Consider the following 23,146-nt stretch of genomic DNA (forward strand, 5'->3'; position numbering starts at 1 on the left):
TCAGTTCACAAGCGTTGCTGTGGTGTAGTGGTTATCACGTTAGTCTTACACACTAAAGGTCCCCAGTTCGATCCTGGGCAGCAACATATCTTTTTCATGTTTTATGAGTAATATTATATTCCTACAATACTTTTCTTTTTATTTAATTATTATGAAAATTATGAGTAATAGTGTTATCGGTGTTTTTTGTATAGGGTGTAATCTAATAGAGTAATAATATGAAATATTATCGGCCTTTTGTGTAGGATGTAATCCAATCGAGTAATATTATGCTCCAAAGTGTATTGTTTATATAATTCTTATAAATATAATTTTTAGGATAATTACTATAACAATCATGAAATTTTGTTAAATTCAGATTAATCTAGCAATTTTTAAAAAATAGATAATTATATCATAACTTTTGGCCTTTTTAAGGGTACTCTGCTTTTAAAAATTCTATCATTTTGCTAATATTTGATTTTGCATGCTAGGTAATTATCAAATTATGGATTTATTCTAATTTTGCAACAAAACCATTAATTTATTCTAACCCATCAATATTTGTGCACTAACATAACTTAATGAGGTACATATGTACAGTATCGAACATCAATTAAATTGACGCCACGTTTTAGACAGCGAAACAACATCATATTATCTTTAGTTAGTAATTTCATTTGTTGAATATGATTTTATTAAGTAGTGTTAGCACCAAAATGTTAATTGGAAACAAAGTCATATTTGTGGCAAATTTCAAAGTTGGTATACAAAATCAAAAGTCGGTGAAAGTTTTGAAAAAAGACCATTTATTTATATTTGGATGATGTGGAAATCAAAATTCATGATTTTTTCCCCCAAATTTGTATATCACTCATAAAAGCCATTGATTTTAGTATGAAAAAATTGGGGTGAGAAAAATATCAGAAATTTGAAAAATTCGATCCGAACCTAAAGAAATTTAAAATTTCGTTCAGATTTTCAGTTGGAAATTGGATCAGACATTTTATAAACTTCTGATTTGTGAATCGAATATTTTAAAATCCCAAGTAATATGAAATCCAAAATATATTTATAATTACAACCTAGCAAATCTAAAACTCTTTTGTTGAGCAATTTTAATGATACTTGGTTGGAGATTTTCAGATTTGGATATTGAATTTCAAATTTTTATGCAATTTTGGATTTTTTAGATCGGGTAGGATATTATTGTTCATATTGTCGGACAATTCGGATGGGATTAATATTTCATAAAATTTCAAATTTTCGAATCAGATTGTGCGAAAGTCAGACCTGAAATCCAAATGCTCACCCCTAAGAAAAATACTGCATAGAAATAAGATTTGACTAAAGTACATTTGTATCCAAATCATACATAATTTACCCTATATCTAAATTAATGGTGCAATTGAGAAAAATGTCAAAGTTATCATATATAATTGACTATTTTTAAAAAGACTAAAGTCCAAATTTGGTCTCCTAAAATTAAATTTATAAGATCAAAAAGTTTTTTAAGGCTAATGTAAGGGATCAAAAAGTTTTTTAAGGCTAATGTAAGAGATCAAAAATTGACTTTAGTCTTTTAAAAATTGTAGAATTGACCCAAATTTGACCAAACTTAAAGTTCATAATATTTGTGGTAATTTGCCCAAACATATAATCATCATATAATCTAAAGCATGATTGAGTTATGGAGAGGAGTTTTCGTCGAATCAAGACTCAATTAACTGTCAAAGAGCTTATCTCATCATGGCTTTTAAAAAATAAAGGGAGATAGAGAGAGATGGAAGGATGAAAATTGCTCCACAAATACTCTATATCAATTTTATTCAAAATTAAAATGTACATTCATTATGAGTAGATGGAAGATCATCAAAAGTGGACATAAGGAAAATTATAAAGGGACTATAGATGCACAAGAACATCAAATTCTTTTATATTTTTCTTCCACGTTACATTCTATTCTCTGCTATCTCAGTGGCACAAATTCCCTTAAAAAAATGCACTAATTCTGAAATAAATAACTTGGGATTTGCCAGACGAGCTTGCAAGTTCCAGTGAATCTTGCGGGAGCACTACATCAGAATGAAGACCGATCACACTTGAACACAACCACTCCAGCTAATCCATCTCAAATTCCAAATACATTCTGTAGGCATCCCTACCCAAAGAGTAGTAGCTTTCTACTAGACTATCCACCTCAAACCCGAGCTTCTTGTAGAGAGTCATGGCAGCCTTCCTCAAGGGATCTACATGAAGTGATATGCGGTGGATTTTTCTAGTTTTACATTTCTCTATAGCTGCTTTCAGCAATGCTTCCCCATGACCCTTCCCCCTATAGTTTTCTTTAACTGTAACATCCCAATTTCAGCAACAAGAAAGTAAACGCTTTGCAAAAAATATACTCTACTTCTCATAGTGCCACAAAAGGCAGATTACAGTAATCAAAATTCAAGTGATATTTAGCTTAGAGGAACTAGAATCAGAGAATGTAATATGTGTTGCATGAAGTTTATACTCTTGTCAAATGTTACATTTTATAGAACTCCTAAAATGCCTAGTTACATAGGCATTTTCAATATCATAAGCATGCATCTTATCTAATCTAAGAACTTCTTCAATCTTTTCTTGAACAAGGTTTATGTTATGAGATTCTTCAATAACCTCTTAACATAGTTCTTGCCACTTATCACAGTTTAGCAGCCAGAATTGCATTTCTCAGATGTGAAAAACTCAATGACATTCCCAATTTTAACAACTCAGTGAGAATTAAAGCGTGGAATTCCAAATACAACTCAATAAACCAAACCTAAACAAACAGAATACACTAATACATCAACTCAGTAAAGGATCCTCAACAAAAATATCTTCCTCCCGAGAGAGAAAGCAAAAAAAGGCATGTTTAGCTAAGCTTTTCACCATTAACATGAATAATCAAGACAAAATACTTCCTAAATCAGCATATCTCATTCTCGGTAGCATAAGCTTAATTCAAGCTAATTAATTTCACACGCCCAAACCCACAGTTGTGAGCAAACATTTTCAAATCAAAATCAAGTTTGGCTGAAAGTGAGAGAAGTAGAACCTGCAAGTTTTGTGATGCAAGCATACAGAGAAGATGGCCAGGAATACATGACGTATCCGGCAACTTCGCCGCCGATTAAGGAGTAGATCAATCCGCCGTTCCTCTTTTTCGCCTCTTCCTCGAACGATTTGGCGAGCGATTCGTGCTTCGGGAACACCTTTTTCTCTATTCTCATAATTTCTTCCACGATTTTCGCCCAACTGAGGGAATTCCTGTGCAGTTCAATTATCTCGCAGTTCGCCATTGTATAAACTTTTATTTCGCCATTGTATAAACGCAGAATTTTAGGTTTTAAATGAGTTTGGCAGATAGTTTTATATACTTTTATTGATTCTAAAACCATAAATTTTGGCTAATATTTCTCACAAATTTTAAATAATTTGAAATGTCACAAATATCATAGTATTATATATAAACCGAATTAAAAGAAAGTGATATGTTTGCCAAATCACAATTCTATGGTAGCTAATTGCACATAAACCGAATTATAGGGGCCAGCTTGATAATTCCCATTCTTCCTATTTCCCCAAAATATTTTCCCCATTTTCATCTCTACATTTTGAATATGGACTGATTGCTTTGATCCTTTACTTGTAATTCCCTCCGCCTCGAAACATGCACAAATCGGCAAGCTCATGATACGCATTGTAGCTTCGACTGATTGATTAGTAGAATTCCTAAAATTTAGTTATGGCTGCAACATTTCAACGGTCTTTGAGTTTAGCTATTGCATTACAATTGGGGATTCTTTTGTTGTTCCTGTCATCAATTGCCTTCGGAGACGACGTTTCGCGCGCTGCCCCCGACGATGAACCCGCCGCCTGCGGTAACGACTTCCGATTGGTATAGTAATCTGACCTCTGTGGTAATTTTTGAGGCTGTTTCCGAGGTTATAATATTTTTTGGGGTCTTGATGTGCCCGATTTTGTTGTTAATTCAATCGCTAGTAGGACTAGTATTTTATTATGACACGCGCCTGATCGAGTCTCGCATCGGTCCAATTCAAGTGTCGACCTGTAATTGTTAGTGATCACTCGATAGGAACAAGTTAAAAATTGGACGCTCTACTGTAAATTTATAGTTATTCAGTGTTGCCAGAGAAGAATTTCAGTTTACTTGTGAGTGGTGATGATAAGTTCGATGGTGGAGCAATATGATGTTACTAGTTGACTTGTATACTTATACTATTCTTCTGATGGAGAGTAAAATGAATTAAAATGATTCAGCTCAGCTAACTCAAATTTACACTTCTCTTTTGTAGCTATGTTTTTGTCCCAACTTTCTAATCATGATAGTGTAAAGAAAACTATTCATGCATAATGCACTAAATTATTTCTTTGGTTTTTAGGTTAAGGTCAAAAGGTGGGTAGATGGTGTGGAGAAGGAGGCAATAGGTGGACTAACTGCCGATTTTGGGTCTGCATTGCCTGCTCATGCTGAAGAAGGCCACCGTTTCTCAGCTGTTTTTGCAGATCCTTTAAATGGCTGTTCACTCTCATCTTCTAATGTATTCTTCTAATCCTTTTATTTTTTGTCCATACATCATACTATTGCTGTTAGGAGTTTTGATGCACACTAAGGGCTATAGTATTTGTAAATCAAATAGGAAAATCATCAGATGATTACTGGTCTCTTGTTCCTCTGAAAATATCTATAGTTGGATCATTTTTTGGCAGTTTAAGCCTGTTTATGAGTTTCTATGTGGCCTGATTGTTCAAATCAATGCAGTGTATGGTACTAGCCACAGCATGTAAGTACTATTGTATCAGCTAAAATATACACAAAAAGGACCAGAAATTGACAACTACCTGAAGCTACTGCGAAATGCAGGCTTGCATAATTACTAATTACCTAGTTCTTAGAAATTAAGGGCCTGCCTCCTGTCTACATTGGCCTATTCTGAGATAGATCTCAGACATCAAGAACTAGTCTAAAATCTACATTGGAATGCTCAATGTCATCTTTCAAGCCTCTTCTGCCATAATTGGGGAATATGAGATTACTACTAGAGGCTAGTTGGTTGGGAACTTACATTGTTGGGCTGCTTGTAAAGGAAGATGGCTGTCATAAAACTAGTATGCAGCTTTTTATATAAATTTGGTGAACTTATAATCAATAGTGCTGGACTTAGAAGTGGTGGTGCAGGTTGGTTGCACTATTGGATTATGAGTTTTATTTCATACTTGGTGAAGCAATGTTGAATGTGAAAAGGAACACTCTTTTTTCTCCATTACGAATCACTCCAACATATCATCATAGTTAGGTTTTGAATCATTATGCTAAGAGTCTCTTCTATTATCTTGCAGGTATCAGGCTCTATTGCACTGACGGTACGTGGTGATTGCATCTTTACAACTAAGGCTAAAGTCGCTCAAGCCGGGCAAGCAGCAGCATTGATAGTGATAAATGATGAGGAAGGTTAGCTCTACCTCTGATGCATATATTATGTAATTTTGATATAGCTTTCCATTGCTTAATGCCTCGTATATTGGCTGAGTTTATCCCAATTGATTTTTAATGAATGTTACTTTGCTTGAACTTCATAGGCCTTGTGCAGATGGCTTGTGGGAATGATACTACTTTAAATATCAGCATTCCTGTTATTACAATCTCTAAGTCAGGAGGAGATGAACTAAAGAAATCCATTGCTAATGGGAGAAAAGGTGATACAACCTTATATGATTTGATGAGAATATTTTTGAGTAGGTATTTTCGGAGGGATCTTACTTGGCTCTGTAATACGTCTTCGACCAGCCTTTCTGAGTACCTTTATCTATTTTCTCTAAACTGTTAAATGTTACTCTTTTAATATTTTCTGGTCATTTTTCAGAATGTGGTATCAGTGTTTTATTTATGTCCTCATTTTATTCTCAAATTCGCTACTTGTACTTTAAACATTAAGTGGTAACTGGAAATTTAGAGTTGTCAGGACTCAGGAGAAATGATGGAGTCCGATCATTCTACCTTTCTCATAACAAAAGTAAACTAATTGGATATTCTTCAACCAAACTTGATCGAACCACAAATACAGTAATATTGCAGGTTGACCAAGTAGACCATAAATGATTGGAATTGGCTGTTGAAACACTTTACCATCAACAGATGGTGGTAAAAAGAAGCCTACTGCCTATGGTTATTTTCTTTAAAAATATTATCGTCCTTCTATAATCTCAAACTGCACCCATCTATTTCTGATGAAACAGTGGAACTTTTGTTATACTCCCCGGACCGGCCAATTTTAGACTACTCAGTGATATTCTTGTGGCTGATGGCTGTTGGGACGGTAGTTTCTGCTTCACTTTGGTCGGAAATCACTGGACCAAAGCAAACTGATGAGCACTATAATGAATTGTCACCACAGGTTCCTTGAATTTCATAATGTGCCTTTATGTTCTTGTTCATACAAATTCCTAGTGTAAAAGAGTTTCTCAGGTTAGATTTTATAATTAGATGATGACGTGATATGCTTCCCGGTTTTCATATCCAATAGAGTGTCTTGTATTTTTCTTTTTTCACGTGTGACTGCTTCACTTTAGAAATTGGTAGTTCATTTCTTTTTTATTAGATACATGTGATGCATGCATTACTAATTGTATTTATATCCATGTTAGGGATCTGGTTCTGCAGCAGACAAGGATGACGAAGAGAAGGAAATTTTCCACATTAATGCTAAAAGTGCTATAGTTTTTGTTATAACAGCGTCAACTTTTCTGCTTTTGCTTTATTTCTTTATGTCATCATGGTTCATCTGGTTCCTGATCATACTCTTCTGCATTGGAGGTATTGAGGTAAACAAATATTTTTAATACACGTCCTCCATCATCATTCATGCCATTTAGTTTCATAAATAATTTCAATGTTGTTTGTTTGTTTGCATGTGCACAAGGAAACAGACTCAATTATTTCCTTCTCTCTTGTGTTCATTTGAATGTGGAACCTATGATATCAGGACCTTTTAAGCTCATTGATAATTTTTTCATTATCAGGGAATGCACAATTGTATGGTTTCATTGGTCTTGAGGTATGATTTAGTTGTGTTTCTGAAACGGCAATGCTGATATTTATTGGACAAAAATTGTTTAATAGTAGTAATCTTTTTGTATTTGTTCTTCTTTTGAGCAGCAAATTTAGGGGTAGTGAGCAGAAGAAAATGAATCTGCCACTTCTAGGGGAAGTTTCCATCTTCTCTTTAGCTGTTTTGATCTTTTGTGTGGTGTTTGCTGTCGCCTGGGCTGCTACACGGAAGGAGCCCTACTCTTGGATTGGACAAGACATCCTTGTAAGCAGCTCACAATAACTTGGCCTCCTTTGTCCTTATGTGATTTATAATGCCATCATCAAGTTCCATTTCCAGTTTTCCTCTTAAATATACCCTGGATCTACCATGTATTGTTGATTTAGATTTATAATCCTCCAATAAATCTCATTTATTAAAGTTCTTGGCTTAAATTCGAAATGATAGAGCTATACAAATTTATGGCAGTTCACACATATTTGCCATATAATTATCTAGCTGTGCGCAAGAGGGAACATATTTTTCTCTTAACATCATGTGTGTATAAATCCGCAGGTTATAGGCTGACAACTATATGCCCTTAAATTCTATTAGTATGTCGAAATTGGTGCTTGTTACATAATTTCTGTGTTCATGGCATATTGAAACTGTCTTTTCTTCTTTGTCTGTAAGTTTAATTGTAATGATGATTTTCGTGGATGTCAGGGTATATGTATGATGATAACTGTCTTGCAATTGGCTCAATTGCCAAACATAAAGGTATGTGGATAAACTTTGTTCGGAAGCATGAATTTGTCATCTTCTAATTTTTATCTCATGCCAACTTTCAGGTTGCGACAGTACTTTTGTGTTGTGCATTTGTGTACGATATTTTTTGGGTTTTCCTATCTCCACTTATATTCCAGGACAGTGTTATGATCGCAGTAAGTTCATACATACCCTTCTTTCTTCCTTTTCATTTTGTAAGTCTGAGAGCTATGAATAAGGTCATTTTTATCGCCGTTTGTTTCTAGCACTTTCACTAATTTTAAAGGTTAACTTGTAAGATCTTTTGCCCATCAATGCGCACAATTCTGAGCTGCATATGATATCTTTACTTAAGTTGCTTCCTCAGCTTTGGATATTTAAGTAATTTACACCATCTGGCTTACCTCAATTTATTCCTGGTGCTTACTCATCACTAATTGACCTGTATGATCATATCAATAATTAGATTCGGTCAATGTTATCAGCATTACTCTTGAACTCTTGCTAACTCAGTAGTCATGACCTTATATATATATATTTTAATATCATTCAGGTTGCTGAAGGTGATAAAGCCGGTGGAGAATCAATCCCCATGCTTCTGAGAGTTCCTCGAATTGCTGATCCATATTATGGTTATAACATGATAGGCTTTGGGGACATTCTATTCCCTGGTCTGCTAGTTTCCTTTGCTTTTAGGTATATTGTACTGATATCCCTATAATTTTATGATTGACAGGTGTAATATCACGAGTAATAATTTTACTATATGTTAACTGTATGGATACGAAGCAAGGAATGAAACTTGCTATAGATAAAATATTTGTCTAATTTCTCTGGGTGTTCACTGCAGATTTGACAAAGCTAATACGAAGGGGATCTTAAATGGGTACTTCCTTTGGTTGTCAATTGGCTATGGTGTTGGTGAGCACATAAACACCCCCCTCCCCCAATATATATGCTCATGATTATGTAATATTAGTACTACTTGAACTAGAATTTAACGAAAATGGACCCTGTAAATCTCTGCTTCTTTGGTAAAATACTGTAGACCTGTATGATACTATAATACAGCAAAAAATAAAAGTTCAGTTTTGATGGTTGCACCCACAATCACAACCTACTTTGTAGTTCCTAATTCAACAGCATCTTATCAGCAGTTCTTTACTATGCCTGCTGCTAGCTTGGTTTTATTTTAGAAGAAAATGAGAGTGAGTAATTAATTACTAAAGAATATCTCAATTGTTGCAGGCCTGTTGTTTACATACTTAGCATTGTACTTGATGGACGGGCATGGCCAGCCAGCTCTTCTCTACCTAGTTCCATGTACACTGGGTACGAATTCCTTTCCTTTCTTGACTTTGCTTTATACCCTTTTGTGCATCCCTTTCTGTTTTGTTCCACGAATCATATGGCTCTCTCCTCAAATCCCAGGAACTTGCGTCTTGTTGGGTTGGATAAGAGGTGAGACAAAACATCTGTGGAACTACGACACAGATGATGCGAGAGAATCAAATGAACAAATTGAACCTGGAGAATTAGCTTAATGAACCAGACATCTCTTAAAACCCTAACATCCGCTCCCTTTTTAAGGCTGTTCTTCAAGTGCGCCTGATGTTCCTCAAGCATTCTTCCTGGATTTGCTGTATATACACTTACAAAGGTGTACATATATCGGTAAGTCTCACAGGAATTGTTTGAATTTTATACGTACCTGAAATATATCTCATGTTGATATATTGAAGTGTTCTTTACATACCAAGTATATTTTGCATGATTTTCACGAACAGATTATAATCCTATTATTTCATATTTTAATAGAAGGGTTTTTAGGAGAGTGATCAATTGCTAACTCATCATTTAATTGCTAACTACAACTAATTTAAGACCATAGAATTTTAGAAATCTTGTGGTCTAAAATTTGCTACGTGTAATTTTCGTTTTTATTAATTAAATAAAAAAAGATAAAAAAAAACTATCAAATTAGTGTTTTGGATGAAAATTATCAATATAGTGTTTCGAAAATATCAACCAATTGCTTTGAGAATGTCAACTAATGCTTTGAGAATGTTAACACATTGCTTATATTGACATTCTACATGTATTATATTGACATATTTTATATATTATGTTGATATTTGTTGCTATACGAAAAAATTGATAATTTTCGATTTTTTTTTCAAAATTTGACATTAGAACCCATGCAAGTGAGATCTCGTTATAATTCTTATGAAATTATCTTTAATTTGATATTTGTTGTGCGAAAACATAATTTAAATCGAGAAAGTTATATGCGTTTTAAAGTTATGTGATATTTTTTTAAAAGTTAGTTATAACTATTTGTTATAAATTGACCTTAATATCCTTATTTATGTTTTTTTATTGATGATTTAGGCTATTGATTTAAATATCTAATGGCTATTATTTAATTATAGTTAGTAATTAAGTATTGAATTAGTAATATAACAATCCACTGAGTTTTTATATGTTGTGAATGTTGTTGACTTGGGTTATATACTATGAGACATTTGTAGATTGAAGTAGTCAATTTTTGAGTGATTGAATAGTATGCAATTGGAAATAATTATACTATAAAAATTCAGTAGATCGATTTAGGTTATTTATTTCTTAATTTACTTGGGGAATTTGACGTGAGATGTCTTACTCTGTCTTACTCTGAGATGGATCAATAATGCAAAGCCCAATATTTAAATGACAAAATTCATTGCGACACTGAAAGCTTCTTTCCCACTCCCAGTTAGTAAATATTGGAATTAGTGTTGCGGTTATGACTTTTGGGAACGCAGTTAAATTAGACCTCATTCAAAAAGTCACTCAATTATTCAACCAACAAAAACTTTCTTAATCACAACTTATTTAAATATGTCACGCAAGAATTATTATGCTACTCCATCCCATATATTTTTATTTGGAAGGTCCTAAAAAAACATTTCATTTTACTTTTACTAGTAAGTGAATCTCACTAATTACTACTACTAGTATTCATATAAAACTTGGTTAAATTTGAATTATGTTTTGTTGAATTGGTAGTGGGGGAGTTTGAATTATTTGACAAAAAAGAGATCACAAATTATACATGGATATATTGAGATAAAAAAAGTACTCCATACTCGAGAGAGGCCATGGTTAATTAGAGTGTATACGGAGACATGGAGTAGAATACAAAAGAGCATCACCATCCGTGCTCTTGCCAACGAGTACGGATATGGGCCCGGATCCACTTTTACTCCCTGCTCTTAGGCAAGAGTACAACATCCACATCCGTGCTCTTCTGCAAGGACAAGTTCAAGGGTCCCACCATTCTATTATTCAATTTAAATAAAACATTTCCACAAAATTAAAATGCATTAAAAATATCCAAAATACTATTACAAATTACAAAAAAATTAAAAATTACATAATTAAAATCCTAAAAATTAAAAAGTACATAATTAAAATCCTAAAAATTAAAAATTACATAATTAAATTCATAAAATTAAAAAAACCCACTACTCGTGGACGAATTTCGTCCAAATGTGTTTGATTAGGTCTTCTTGTAGCTCAATGTGGGCTCGGGTATCGCGCATTGTATTCCTTGTTTCGATCCTCTCGCCCACCGTCGTATGCACACCTCGGCGTGGGGGAGACCTCGCGGTTGAACTTTCGGCTTCATCCTCGTCGTAAAAGCTAGCCGCCATCGGTCCTTCGTCAGCTATAATCATGTTGTGCAAGATAATACACGTGTACATGATGTCGGCGATATTTTCACGTACCACAGTCGAGACGGGGCCTTCATAATGTTGAATCGGGCTTGAAGGACCCCAAAAGCTCTTTCGACGTCTTTCCAAGCGGACTCTTGACGCTGCGCAAAAAGAACCCGTCTCGGGTCTTGCGGGTTGCTGAGCGTCTTCACGAAAGTCGACCACCTTGGGTAGATACCATCGGCGGGATAGTAACCCATGTGGTATGCATTTCCGTTGACGGTGAAGTCGATCGTCGATGCTATACCATTCAAAACATCATTGAAGAGTGGTGAAGAATATAGCACGTTCAAGTCGTTGTTGGATCCGGCAATACCAAAATATGCATACCAAATCCATAGGCGGTAGTCGGCGACCGCTTCAAGGATAAGTGTTGGGCCGCCGCCTTTGTGGCTGCTTAAGTGTTGCCCCCTCTAAGAAGTCGGACAATTCTTCCACCTCCAATGCATGCAGTCAATGCTGCCAAGCATACCGGGAAAACCATGGACTGTTTCGTGAAGACGAAGCAACAGTTGGCAATCATCGGTGGTGGGTGCCCGAAGGAATTCCTCACCAAAGCTGAACGAACGTCGTCGCAAAAAATTTCAAGGCAAAGGATTCCAGTTGACTCACCGACATGCAAATACTCGTCGAAGAGGTCAGCCGTTTGCCCAGTAGCAAGTTGTCGGATGGCACACGTACACTTCTGCAACGCCGAGAGACTTTGCCGACCGGTTGCGTCTGTACTTGTTTGAAAGTATTCAACACGGGCGGATAATGTGTTGACAATACGCATAAACAAGCGTTTTGACATTCTAAAATGGCGCCGAAAGTAATCTTTCAGAAACCGCGGCTGGTCGGAAAAATAGTCGGCAACGAGCCTTTCGTTGGCTCCCTCCCGGTCACGATGGATGTAGCGGCGAGTTGATCTAGTTGGTCGAGGAGGAGGGGCGGGGGTATTCGCTGTGACATAGGCTTCATAGGCGACACGATATTGTTCAAAGTATTCTTGTTCTTCGCGCTCCGCTTCCGCAATGAGATTGGTGAAATCCATTTGAGAGGGTTTGAGTGAGAGAGAAAGATGTAGATAAGTTGTATGAAAAAATCTGAATGAGAGATGAATGGGAGATCCTTTGACGTGAAAAATGGATGATAAATGTGTGTATTTATAGATGATTTTGGGAATAAAAAAATAAAAAAATCTAAAAAATTCTAGAAAAACGGTAAAAAACGGCCATATTTTTGGGAATCTGAATTTTTATTTTAATTTTTGGTATTATTTTCGATTTAAAAAAAAAAAAAATCTCCAACGAAAATGCCGTTGGCTAATCAGAACGCGCCACGTCAGCTGCTCGCTGGCACAGACGTGCTCGATGCATCGAGCAGCACCGAAACAGCGGCAAGAGCGCAGCGGCGAGCAGGCGGTGCCGCGTCGCTGGGACGGACGGTCGGACGAGTGTCCACTCACCACTGCGGATGCTCTAATTGTTACAAAAATAAAAATGAAAAAAATAGTCAATTTTGATTGTAAGCATTTCTCCTATCTATATCTATACTACTTAAAAATAGTAGTTGGATGGAAAAGACATTTTTACCTAGGGAAAATGAGAAGCTTCCCACACAATGACAGACAATATTGGACCAAATGATTGGACCAATATTTTCTCTCTTTATTCTGCATCTTTTAAGATAAAATTCAATATTGGACCAAATGATTGTCCAATACAATGACAGACAATAGCTTCCCAAACAAAATCTCTGTAAATAACCTTACAAGTTCCATGGAGAATTTTACAATGAAACAATAAAAAAAATTAAATCTTGATGAAGAACTAAACCAAATCAATCTAAAAAATTAAACTACAACACACTACAATTCGCCGGCGGCGGAAGGAGAGCCAACGAGACTTAGCGGTGGAACAATGAGGAAGGACGGTGAGGCGGCGTGTGAGGGCGGCTAGGCAGCGGCTAGGCGCGACGGGTGACGAAGGCTGCGAGGCTGAGGAAGGCGGGGAACGGTGGTTGGGCGAGCTATGCAGTGCGGCGGGTTTGGAGGAAGCAAGCGGGCGGCGAATCACGGCGGTGGACGGCGAGGCAAGGCGTGCCGACGAAGTGTGCCTTCGAGGCAAGCGGGGCGGGCGGCGGCGCATGGCGGAGAGAGAGAGAGAGAGAGAGAGAGGCAGCAGCACATGGCGGCGAATCACGGCGGCGCACGGCGGTGGCGCATAAAGGAGGCAGGCGGCGGCGGAAGGATACCGTTGAGGGGGAGAGAGAGAAATATGATTTAGGGTTTCATGGAATATTAGTTATTGTATTCTAATTGGGTTCTAATTTTGGGCCTTTAATGTGGCATATAATTTGGATTCTAATAGTGTAGTGTAGATAAATAATGTTTTTTAAATTAAATACTACTAGAATTTTTGTTAAACTCTATTATTATTAGCTAGGTTCTAATTTAGACTTTAATTTATTGTACTTTGTAAATATTTTTAAAATCAAATTAAATTTGTATATTAAATTATTGAATATTTTTTATTACTCTTTGGTATATTAAACATATTTTTAGAATTTTTAGAATTTGAAATGTTTCATTTATTAGGAACGAGAAAATTATTAATTTAGAGTAGGACAAGATAAGTAATCCCTCTATCCCATTAGAAATGAAATATTTTCCTTTTTGGCTCGTCCCATTAAAAATGAAATATTTCTAAAAATGGAAACAATATTCTCTTTACTCTCTCTTCATTAACTTACAAAACAACACTACCTAAAATCTCGTGCTGAAAAGCAAATGTTGCATATTTAATGGGACCGAGGAAGTACATTTTTGTTTTTTGAATCTTTCTGTTGTTTTGAATTCTATTTTTCTACAGTTTCATTAATACTCTCTCCGTCCAACAATAATTGTCACTCTTTTCCATTTCGGTCCGTCCCATAATAATTGTCACACTTTATTTTTACCATAAATGATAATTAGGTCTCACATTCCATTAACTCACTTCATTCACATTTTATTATAAAACAAACATAAAAAGTGGGTCTCACATTTCATTAACTTTTCCAATTAATTTTTTTTATATTTCTTAAAACCCGTACCCACAATAAGAGTGACAGTTATTGTGGGACGGATGGAGTATAAATTAAGTAATTAAATTGATATATTATTTTATTAAATATTTTTTATTACTGTTTAGTATATTGAAATTATTTAAAATAAATATAAATTTTATTTATGTTTATTATTCAAGTCATATAATTTATAATTATATTTAAATTTAAATTACTAAAGATAGTATACATAGTTAGAATTGAGTTGAATTTGATTTATTCTATAACATAATACTCATGTATATTGTTATTCAAGATATTTACTCATTTTTAATTTTAGGCTTCTCAAAATATTGAAATATGTGTGTATAAATATTACTCCATCTGTTCCGTGTTAATAGAGTCATTTTACTATTTTGGGAAGTTCCAAGTTAATTGAGTCATTTCTATTTTTTGGCAAAAAGTAATCATCTCTCTTACTTTATTCTCTGTTACTTAATTCTAAACTCCGTGCCGAAAAGAAACGCTTTTATTAGCAAGGAATGAAGGGAGTATCTATTAAATTTAAATTTGGCTAAAGCGAATATATTAATTGTGAAAATTTTACTGTATTTCAGTATTTGCTTGCTCATGTCGGCCTATTTCTAAAAAGACATGTTTTTAGTCATGGGCAACTGTATGTTGTATTTTAAAGAGGCGCAAAATTTTATTATATAGTGATGACGTTGATGATACTTTTGATTCTATTATTTTCTATGATTAAAGTGTAGTTGATTTTTTCTATATTAATTTCAAGTACTTTAATCTATTTTTTAAAATAAATATTGATTTATAATCTCTGTTTAATGTTAGTATTATTCTATAAATGTGAGACCCTCATTCCAATGACTTTTTCAACTCACTTTTCTTCATTTTTCTTAAAATCCGTGTCAAGTCAAACTTGAACAATATTTCATGGATGGAGGGTGTATAATTCCATTTAAATGTTAGTAATGTTTATTAAAAATATACAATATGCATATTAAAATTTTCAATAATTAATTTTTGAACATTAGATGTTACTCCCTCCATCCCCAAAGAATATGACATCTCTTCCTGGAAGTCCTACATTAGTTGATGTTCTCTAAAGACTCGAAATGTACTCACTATTTAAAAAATATACGGTCATATAATTCAATTTGGATTTTTCCTCCTTGATCTTTAGTCGCACTTTTTCCTTTATTTATTTATATATCTTATTTTAACTAACTCATTCTCTTTTATTCTTATTCACATATCTCTCTTTTGTCATTTGTTTTATTTTATTTTACTCCACTCATATTATAAATTAAAATTGTACAAAATTGTTTGTCGAATGTGAAAATATTTCATTTAGAGTGGGTTTGAAAGGAGTACATTTCTCTTTTTGTTACTCCTATTATTTGTAATGTTTTAGGTGTTTATAATATTGTGAATACTTATAATTAACACATATTCTTAACCATATATGTCATTATATTCTTATTATCATCTTTATTTTAATCTACTTAGAGCATATGCAACGGTGGACGGACGGCGTCCGTCCGTCCGTCCAGCGGCACGGAAGACGTCGTCCGCCGCTGCTCGATGCATCGAGCACGTCCGTGGCAGCGTGTGATTGGCCAACGGCATTTCCGTTGGAATTTTTTTTTAAAAAAAATAGAAAATAATACCAAAAAAAAATATTTTCCCAATCCCAAAAAAATGCCCTTTTTTTGCCCGTTTTCTGTAATTTTTTTATTTTTTAAAATTTTTTCCCCCAAAATTATCTATAAATACACACATTCATCATCCATTTTTCACATCAAATCATCTCTCATTCATATTTTAATTTTGTGGAAATGTTTTTATTTAAATTAAATAATGGAATGGTGGGACCCTTGTGCTCGTCCTTGCGGAAAAGCATAGCTGTGGGTGTTGTGCTCTTGCCTAAGAGCAGGCAGAAAAAGTGGCGCCGGGCCCACAACCGTGCTCGTTGGCAAGAGCACGGTTGTAGGTGCTCTTACTTATCTTCATGATTTAAAAATCTTATGTCCCGTGCATGGCATAGGTGTTAACACTAGTGTGCAAAATATCCAAGCACAGCATAAACAGTGGCGACGAGATTCCCTTCCTTGATCAGCACCTTAACCACAAAGCCGATGATCTCCGCCGTCAATTTCTTGCCCTCCGCCTCCAGCGTCTTCCTCGATTTGCCGCAGAAGGCTAGCAGCACCAGCACGGTTATCCACATCACCAGCGTAGCCGGCACTGCCACCGCGAGCGCCGCCACCATCGATAGGACACCGAAAGCAGCCCCGAGCAGGGCCGAGGCGTAGAGCGGCGCCCAGGCCGACGAGCAGGGGCGGACGCAGAAATCGTCACTTATAGGGGCTATTTTATAAAAAAAATTATTTAAACTATATTTATGTATTATTTAGCTCATATATAGGGGCTTTTGTATAAGAATTTGTATAAAATTAGTATAAATTAATAGAATTTACAAAGAAAAAATATTAAAAAATCCTATTTACCAAGGGCTTAAGCCCCTAGACCCTCCCATGTGTGTCCGCCCATGCCGATGAGGAGGAGGAGGAGGAGGACTCGTACCAGGAGAGGACGGATTGGAGGAAATTCCATGAGAGGAAGAGGAGGAGCGTGTACACGGAGACGAAGAGGCAAATAAAGGTCCGCCGCTTGCTCATGAGGCCCATGGATTGATCACACTCACACAGACTGCTACTTTGGATATTTCGACTCTACTCCACGCTTTATCAACACATGTCAGTGTCCACTCTCCCTCCGAATAAATATGTCTCCATTTTGTTTATCTCACGCGTCATTCTATACACTCTCCCTCTGTCCGCGAATAGGAGTCTCATTTTTCTATTTTAGTCCGTCTGCGAATAGGAGTTTCGGTTCACTTTTACCATAAACGGCAATATGATCTCATCTTTCACTAACTCATTACACTCACATTTTATTTAAAACTAATATATATACAAGTGGAACTTTTTTCCACCAACTTTTTTCCACCCTCTTTTCTTAACATTTCTTAAAACTAATATATATACAAGTGGACTCTTAATGGCGGACGGAGGGAGTAATTCATATACAAACCGAAGTAACCGAAGTAAGCAACCTACTATTTCACTATTTATATATCTATGAGGATTTGAATTTCAAATGTATTTAAACTATAATTCAGATAATTAACTGTCACGTCAACGAGTCAATATTTCATCAACACCACCTACGAACTAAAATATTTGTAAAATCAAATAAATAACAAAATATTAGAAAATTATTAATTGAAAATCGAAATTTTATTAAAAACTAAATACCAAAAATTTATAATTTAAATTTCTAAAAATTACTTAATGAAATTAATTTTAGTTTTTGTATGCCAAATTCTTTGATTATATCTTGTTGGAGACCATAAGTCTGTTCTTATTGTGGAATGTGAATAAATTTAATAGGAGTGAATCCAGGAATTCAATCCAAAAGGGTAAAAATAGATATACTACTATAAAGAAATTTTAGGAGTTTGACTAGGGGCATGAAGAAAATTGAGAAATTTAAAAAATTGAAGAATAAAATAATTTAACTAAAATAAATTAGGAGAGGCATTTGTGATTTGCCCCTTAGAGTGTCTTTAATAGGGGAGCCGCGGCTCGTGGTTCGCGTGTGGCTCGGCCGCGGCTCCCTATTACGAGAGCCACACAGGGCCGCGGGGGGAAGGGGGGAGGGTGCCCAAGAGAGAGCCACGACGGCGGCTCGGCCGTGGCGCTTGGGCGAGAGCCGCGGCTCCACCCATTTTCGATTTTTTTTTATTTTCTTATTTCTATAAATATACCCATTTTTCTCCATTTTTTTACCTCATTCCCAATCTCCACTCTTTTCAATTTATCTCAATTCTACTTTCAAAAAATAAGTTCCGACGATGAGTTTCAACAGTTGATCGATAGAGAGTTCAATGAACTGGTTGAAGAGGTGCAACGTGAAGCTGACGAGGAGGCGGCGGAGGAGGTCCCTCGGCCGATCCATCATCGGCGGACAATCCGCCGTGACCATGTTGGGGCCGACCAGCGGCTGATGGAAGACTACTTTGCCGATAACCCATGTTATCCGCCAGAGATTTTCCGTCGCAGATTCAGAATGTCGCAACGGCTCTTCATCCATATAGTGACGTCATTGGCGCAGCGGTTCAGGTGTTTCACACTGCAACGTGATGCTAGCAGCAGAGTCGGATTGTCGACATATCAGAAGTGCACCACTGCAATTAGGCAGCTTGCATATGCCGGTCCCGCTGACATGTTCGACGAATACCTACAGATGGGTGAATCAACTTCCCTACAGGTGCTGCTACAGTTTTGTAATGGCATACAGGCTATCTTCGGTTCGGAGTATCTACGGAAGCCAAATGCCGATGAATGCCAGAGATTGATAGATATGCACGGGCCGGTGCACCATTTTCCAGGGATGATGGACAACATCGATTGCATGCACTGGGAGTGGAGAAACTGCCCGGTGGCTTGGAAGGGGCAGTTCACATCAGGATTCAAAGGGAGACACCCCCACGATGATCCTGGAAGCCGTTGCTGACTATCGTTTGCGAATATGGCACGACATCAACGTTCTACAGTCATCTCATCTCTTCACTGACGAGTGCCGGGGTGAGGGTCCGACGGTCAGATTCGTGGCCAACGACACTCAGTACAACATGACATACTATTTGTCCAATGGGATATATCCTCATTGGCCCGTGTTTGTCAAGACGATCCGGCAACCGGTTGGGCCGAAGCAATCCTATTTCGCGGCAAAATAAGAGAGTGCTAGGAAGGATGTTGAACGAGCTTTTGGTGTCCTCCAATCGCGATGGGCCATTCTACGGTTCCCGGTACGAGTTTGGCACGAAAATGATGTCACCTCCATTATGTATGCATGTATCATATTACACAATAATATGATAATAGATGACGAAGGATTTGCTGAAGAGCGCTGGGCATCGGAAGAGGATGCTAGTACATGTCACAGTATTGCCACCGCCCCACTGCAGATGGGTGTACCGCGTACTAATGCATACTTGATCTAACGGTTCACTGATATGCGGAGGGAAACATTACATATGACACTGCAGGCTGATTTGGTTGAAGAGGTATGGAATAGTAGGGGAGGGGGCAGAGCGTGATATGCGCTCGCGGTGTTGTTTGTGTGATGTCGATAATTTTCGTTGTATAATTTTACCCCTTTCTATAATACAACGAAGATTTGATTTTAATTTTTTTAATTAAATTATGCATTTTTTATATTTATTATAGTTCGATAATTTTTATTCTACTTAAATTAAAATACCTCGAACAAATGAAAAAAATTATTAATTGGTGGCTTGAGCATGTCCACTATTGTGTGGACAAGTTTTTTGGTGGCCAGGCCAAGTTTTATGGCTTGACTGAGGGCCACGGGCTAAACTATTGGAGATACCCTTATTCTCCCCATATAGATCCGCCCTTGGTATAAAAGTACACGCTGATGATACTAGTTATATAGTGCTCCATGATCGTCATGAACCTACATAACTTGACCAAGTGCTTTTAGTTATATAAGAGCATTAGCAATGGGGCGCCACGTCAGCAGTTTTATCCTCCTACCTCCCCACCAATAGTGGGGCGCCCTAAGGCGCGCTCTAAGGTGCGCCACATCATCATTTTAATGTTTTGTTTAATTAATTTAACTGTTTTCAAATAACAAGTAACGAGTAAATAACAAACGGTCTAAATAACAAACGGCGAAGTTTTAATAAAAAAAAGTTACATCATTGAACTAATAAAAAAAAAAAAACTAAGTCGGACCAATTCCCAACTTCCGACGCAGCTCATCGAGTAACGCCCGGAGATATTCGGCTTCGTCGGGGTTGGTACACTTCTTGAGGGCCCTGTGCGTCTGCAACATCGTCCTTGCCATCGACGCTGTTGCTAACGACTCAAACGCGGTGGCCGTCTGGGTCGGGAGCTCTACCGGGACCGGAGCTTGGGTTGCAGCGGTCGACGATGAGGTCGCGGTCGCCTTCCCCTTGGCCTTCACAGCCTTGACGCCGGGAGGACGCCGGACGGACACCGGTGTGCCGGAACTCCCTTCATCCACGTACGTCCGGTTGAGGTCAACCGGGTGATTGCCGCTGCTCGTGTAATCACCAGCTTCAGTGGTCTTCGTCCTCTTCGGCGCACCAGTGTGCAGAATTCCACCTTGGAACTTCTGCTTGTCCCTCAAGAGCGCCGAGATGGCCTCGTGCTTGAAGTCGCCGTACATCGACCGGTACGACAACAGCGCTTTAGCGCGCACGTCGCTCAATCTCTCGCCGCTCCCCTGTGACCGCGTGAACTTCTCGAACTCCGCCGCATACAAGTTCACTTGCTTCTTGACTTGATCTCAGTGCTTGCGGAGTTGCTCACACTTGCGCTTGTACGCGGTCGGCGGCTAGACCGAATTGTAGAGGTCCGCGATGCGTTCCCAGTACGCGATCTGTCGCTGGTTGTTCGCGAATATCGGATCTTCCGATATATCTACCCAACACCGGGCCAAAGTGAGAGTTTCGTCGTCGTTGTAGTTCGTACGGCCGGGGGCGTACTCATCGCAATCACCGGGAGGCGGCAACTTCTGCGCCCGCTGCCGGTTCCGCTTCTTTCTGGCTGGGGCGGAAGCGGTCGCGGCGGGGTCGGGATCGGCCGCTGCGGTTGGGCGGTGCGGAGACGGCTCCATGTCAGACAACCCATACAATTCCGTACTGAAATCGGGATCGTAATGGGTGTTGAACGAACGATAATCGCCGGGTTCTGTACCCGGCCAATGCGCCCCTGCGCTAAACGTAGGACTATTGGGGCTTGAATCCATTTCGTAGTAATTATGTAAATGTAAGTTTCGAAAATGAAATCGAGTGAAATGAAATGTTACAAATGGACGGTATTTATAAAAAAACGAAACCGCGTGCCATCGTCCGCGGTTGATCGTCCGCGACCTCCACAATGGGGCGGACGATGGCGCGGACGATGGCCATCATCCGCGGCCATCGTCCGCGACAGCTGCAATGGGGCGGACGATGGCGCGGACGATGACCATCGTCCGCGCTATCCTCCGCGACCGAAGTATAGGGCGCGACTATCGTCCGCGCCCTATGGCGCGCACCCGCAATGGGTGCGGACGATGGATGGCGCGGACGATGCGCGCCATCGGGCGTGCCATGGTTCGCCCATTGCGGATGCCCTAATCCTGGGGCAAACTAGTCAAGTCACAATATCATTGCATAGGCCATAGCATGTCTGAATTAATTTCCTTATTATATGATGGAAAAACAATAATCATGGAGTAAGAATTATAGAAAGGTTTCAGATTGAACCCAAGTTTAAAGTTTTGGGTTACAATTTGTGTAGAGCAATCCCAAAAATTGAATTTGACACAGATAAAATTAGGGCAATTTAAAATATTCTTCAAATCTACAATTTCATTTTCCCAAACTGAATTTCATCATCTCGACCGCTCGATCTTCGCCGACCGTGGCGAACTTCTAATTCCGGCGTCACTGGCCACCGCCGCCACCACTGAACTTTGTACCGCAGGCAGATCCGACTCCTTCGCCTTCGCCTTAATCCTCTTTCCCGTCGCCACGACTCTACCAACTTTACCACCGCCATTGTTTTTCGCCGATCTCTCATTTTTTCCGCCCAATTTCTCCACCACACTCTGCTTGTCTTCTTCCTCGTCATCCACCAATACAGCCAGACGACGCCGTTTGATCACCGCGGGGGCTGGGGAAGAGAGGGATTTATGCTTATACCCCGATTTCTTAAAGAGCGCATCGTCGCGCTGCACGCGGAGCTTGCCCACGTTGCCCTCGATTCGGCCTTGGAAGCGGCGACGCGTGGTGCTAACACCGCCCATGGACCAGTGGGCCTCTTCGGCCCAAGCAATCAGGGGATCCATCACCGGGAGCGGCGGATCGATTCTCTCCCCGTCGGAGTAAAACCGCGGCCGTGGGAGGCTGCCGCCGTAGAACTTGCCAAGACCTAAGGCCGCAACCATCGCTACAGCTGTGTGTGTGTTTGTGATGGTGATTGTGTGGGAGAGACAGAGAGAGATTTGTGTTAGGTTAGAAATGCGAGGGGGATTTTATAGTAGCCTTTTTGGCGGGAAAATAGGAAAGTCGAGATGGCAAGCGCCATTGATGAGTCAGCCACACCCCCCGCGCTTCTATCCAAAATGTAAATAAATGAAAATCTATAGCTTTCTCGTTTAAATGGGTATTTCATTAAGTTCATAAAAATAGTCCGTTATTTCATTTCTATCCGTTTACCAGTTACGTTTTTTCTCTCATTAATATGGAGTATTAGATTTTCTTGTTCTGATAATATACATCTGATTAATGTTCTTTTTAAAAATATTGAGCCGTTTTAACAAAAAAAAGAAGCATTGCATATACAATTTTTTTGGGTTAAAAGTGGGTAAAATATTGAATTTTAATCAAATTAGGTTTTGTAAACCAAT

General features: G+C 38.0%; 4 protein-coding genes and 1 non-coding gene across 5 annotated transcripts; 2 read left to right on the plus strand and 3 right to left on the minus strand.

Moving 5' to 3' along the window:
* The first annotated feature begins 13 nt into the window (after window positions 1-13).
* Window positions 14-86, plus strand: TRNAV-UAC. The gene has a single exon. It is a non-coding gene; the product is annotated as a tRNA-Val (tRNA).
* Window positions 87-1,769: 1,683 nt separating this feature from the next.
* Window positions 1,770-3,381, minus strand: LOC121805944 (putative [ribosomal protein S18]-alanine N-acetyltransferase). The gene is made up of 2 exons (XM_042205995.1): window positions 3,065-3,381; window positions 1,770-2,330 (listed from the first exon to the last, which is right to left on the minus strand). Exons 1-2 carry the CDS (start codon window positions 3,306-3,308, stop codon window positions 2,101-2,103), a joined length of 474 nt encoding a protein of 157 aa, XP_042061929.1. The 5' UTR covers window positions 3,309-3,381; the 3' UTR covers window positions 1,770-2,100.
* Window positions 3,382-3,572: 191 nt separating this feature from the next.
* LOC121802298 (signal peptide peptidase-like 3) lies at window positions 3,573-9,668 on the plus strand. The gene is made up of 14 exons (XM_042201936.1): window positions 3,573-3,907; window positions 4,413-4,571; window positions 5,371-5,482; window positions 5,611-5,727; window positions 6,268-6,425; window positions 6,676-6,852; window positions 7,051-7,085; window positions 7,187-7,343; window positions 7,785-7,838; window positions 7,910-8,002; window positions 8,380-8,522; window positions 8,677-8,747; window positions 9,075-9,158; window positions 9,258-9,668. Exons 1-14 carry the CDS (start codon window positions 3,755-3,757, stop codon window positions 9,368-9,370), a joined length of 1,626 nt encoding a protein of 541 aa, XP_042057870.1. The 5' UTR covers window positions 3,573-3,754; the 3' UTR covers window positions 9,371-9,668.
* A 7,020-nt stretch (window positions 9,669-16,688) lies between these two features.
* LOC121803726 lies at window positions 16,689-17,313 on the minus strand. The gene is made up of 2 exons (XM_042203351.1): window positions 17,172-17,313; window positions 16,689-16,957 (listed from the first exon to the last, which is right to left on the minus strand). Exons 1-2 carry the CDS (start codon window positions 17,311-17,313, stop codon window positions 16,689-16,691), a joined length of 411 nt encoding a protein of 136 aa, XP_042059285.1.
* Window positions 17,314-21,933: 4,620 nt separating this feature from the next.
* Window positions 21,934-22,725, minus strand: LOC121803334. Its single transcript, XM_042203015.1, has one exon. The coding sequence runs from the start codon at window positions 22,682-22,684 to the stop codon at window positions 22,130-22,132; it is 555 nt and encodes a 184-aa protein (XP_042058949.1). The 5' UTR covers window positions 22,685-22,725; the 3' UTR covers window positions 21,934-22,129.
* Window positions 22,726-23,146: the final 421 nt, after the last annotated feature.

This window comes from Salvia splendens, chromosome 5, assembly GCF_004379255.2.
Source record: "Salvia splendens isolate huo1 chromosome 5, SspV2, whole genome shotgun sequence".
Classification (NCBI taxonomy): Eukaryota; Viridiplantae; Streptophyta; class Magnoliopsida; order Lamiales; family Lamiaceae; genus Salvia; species Salvia splendens.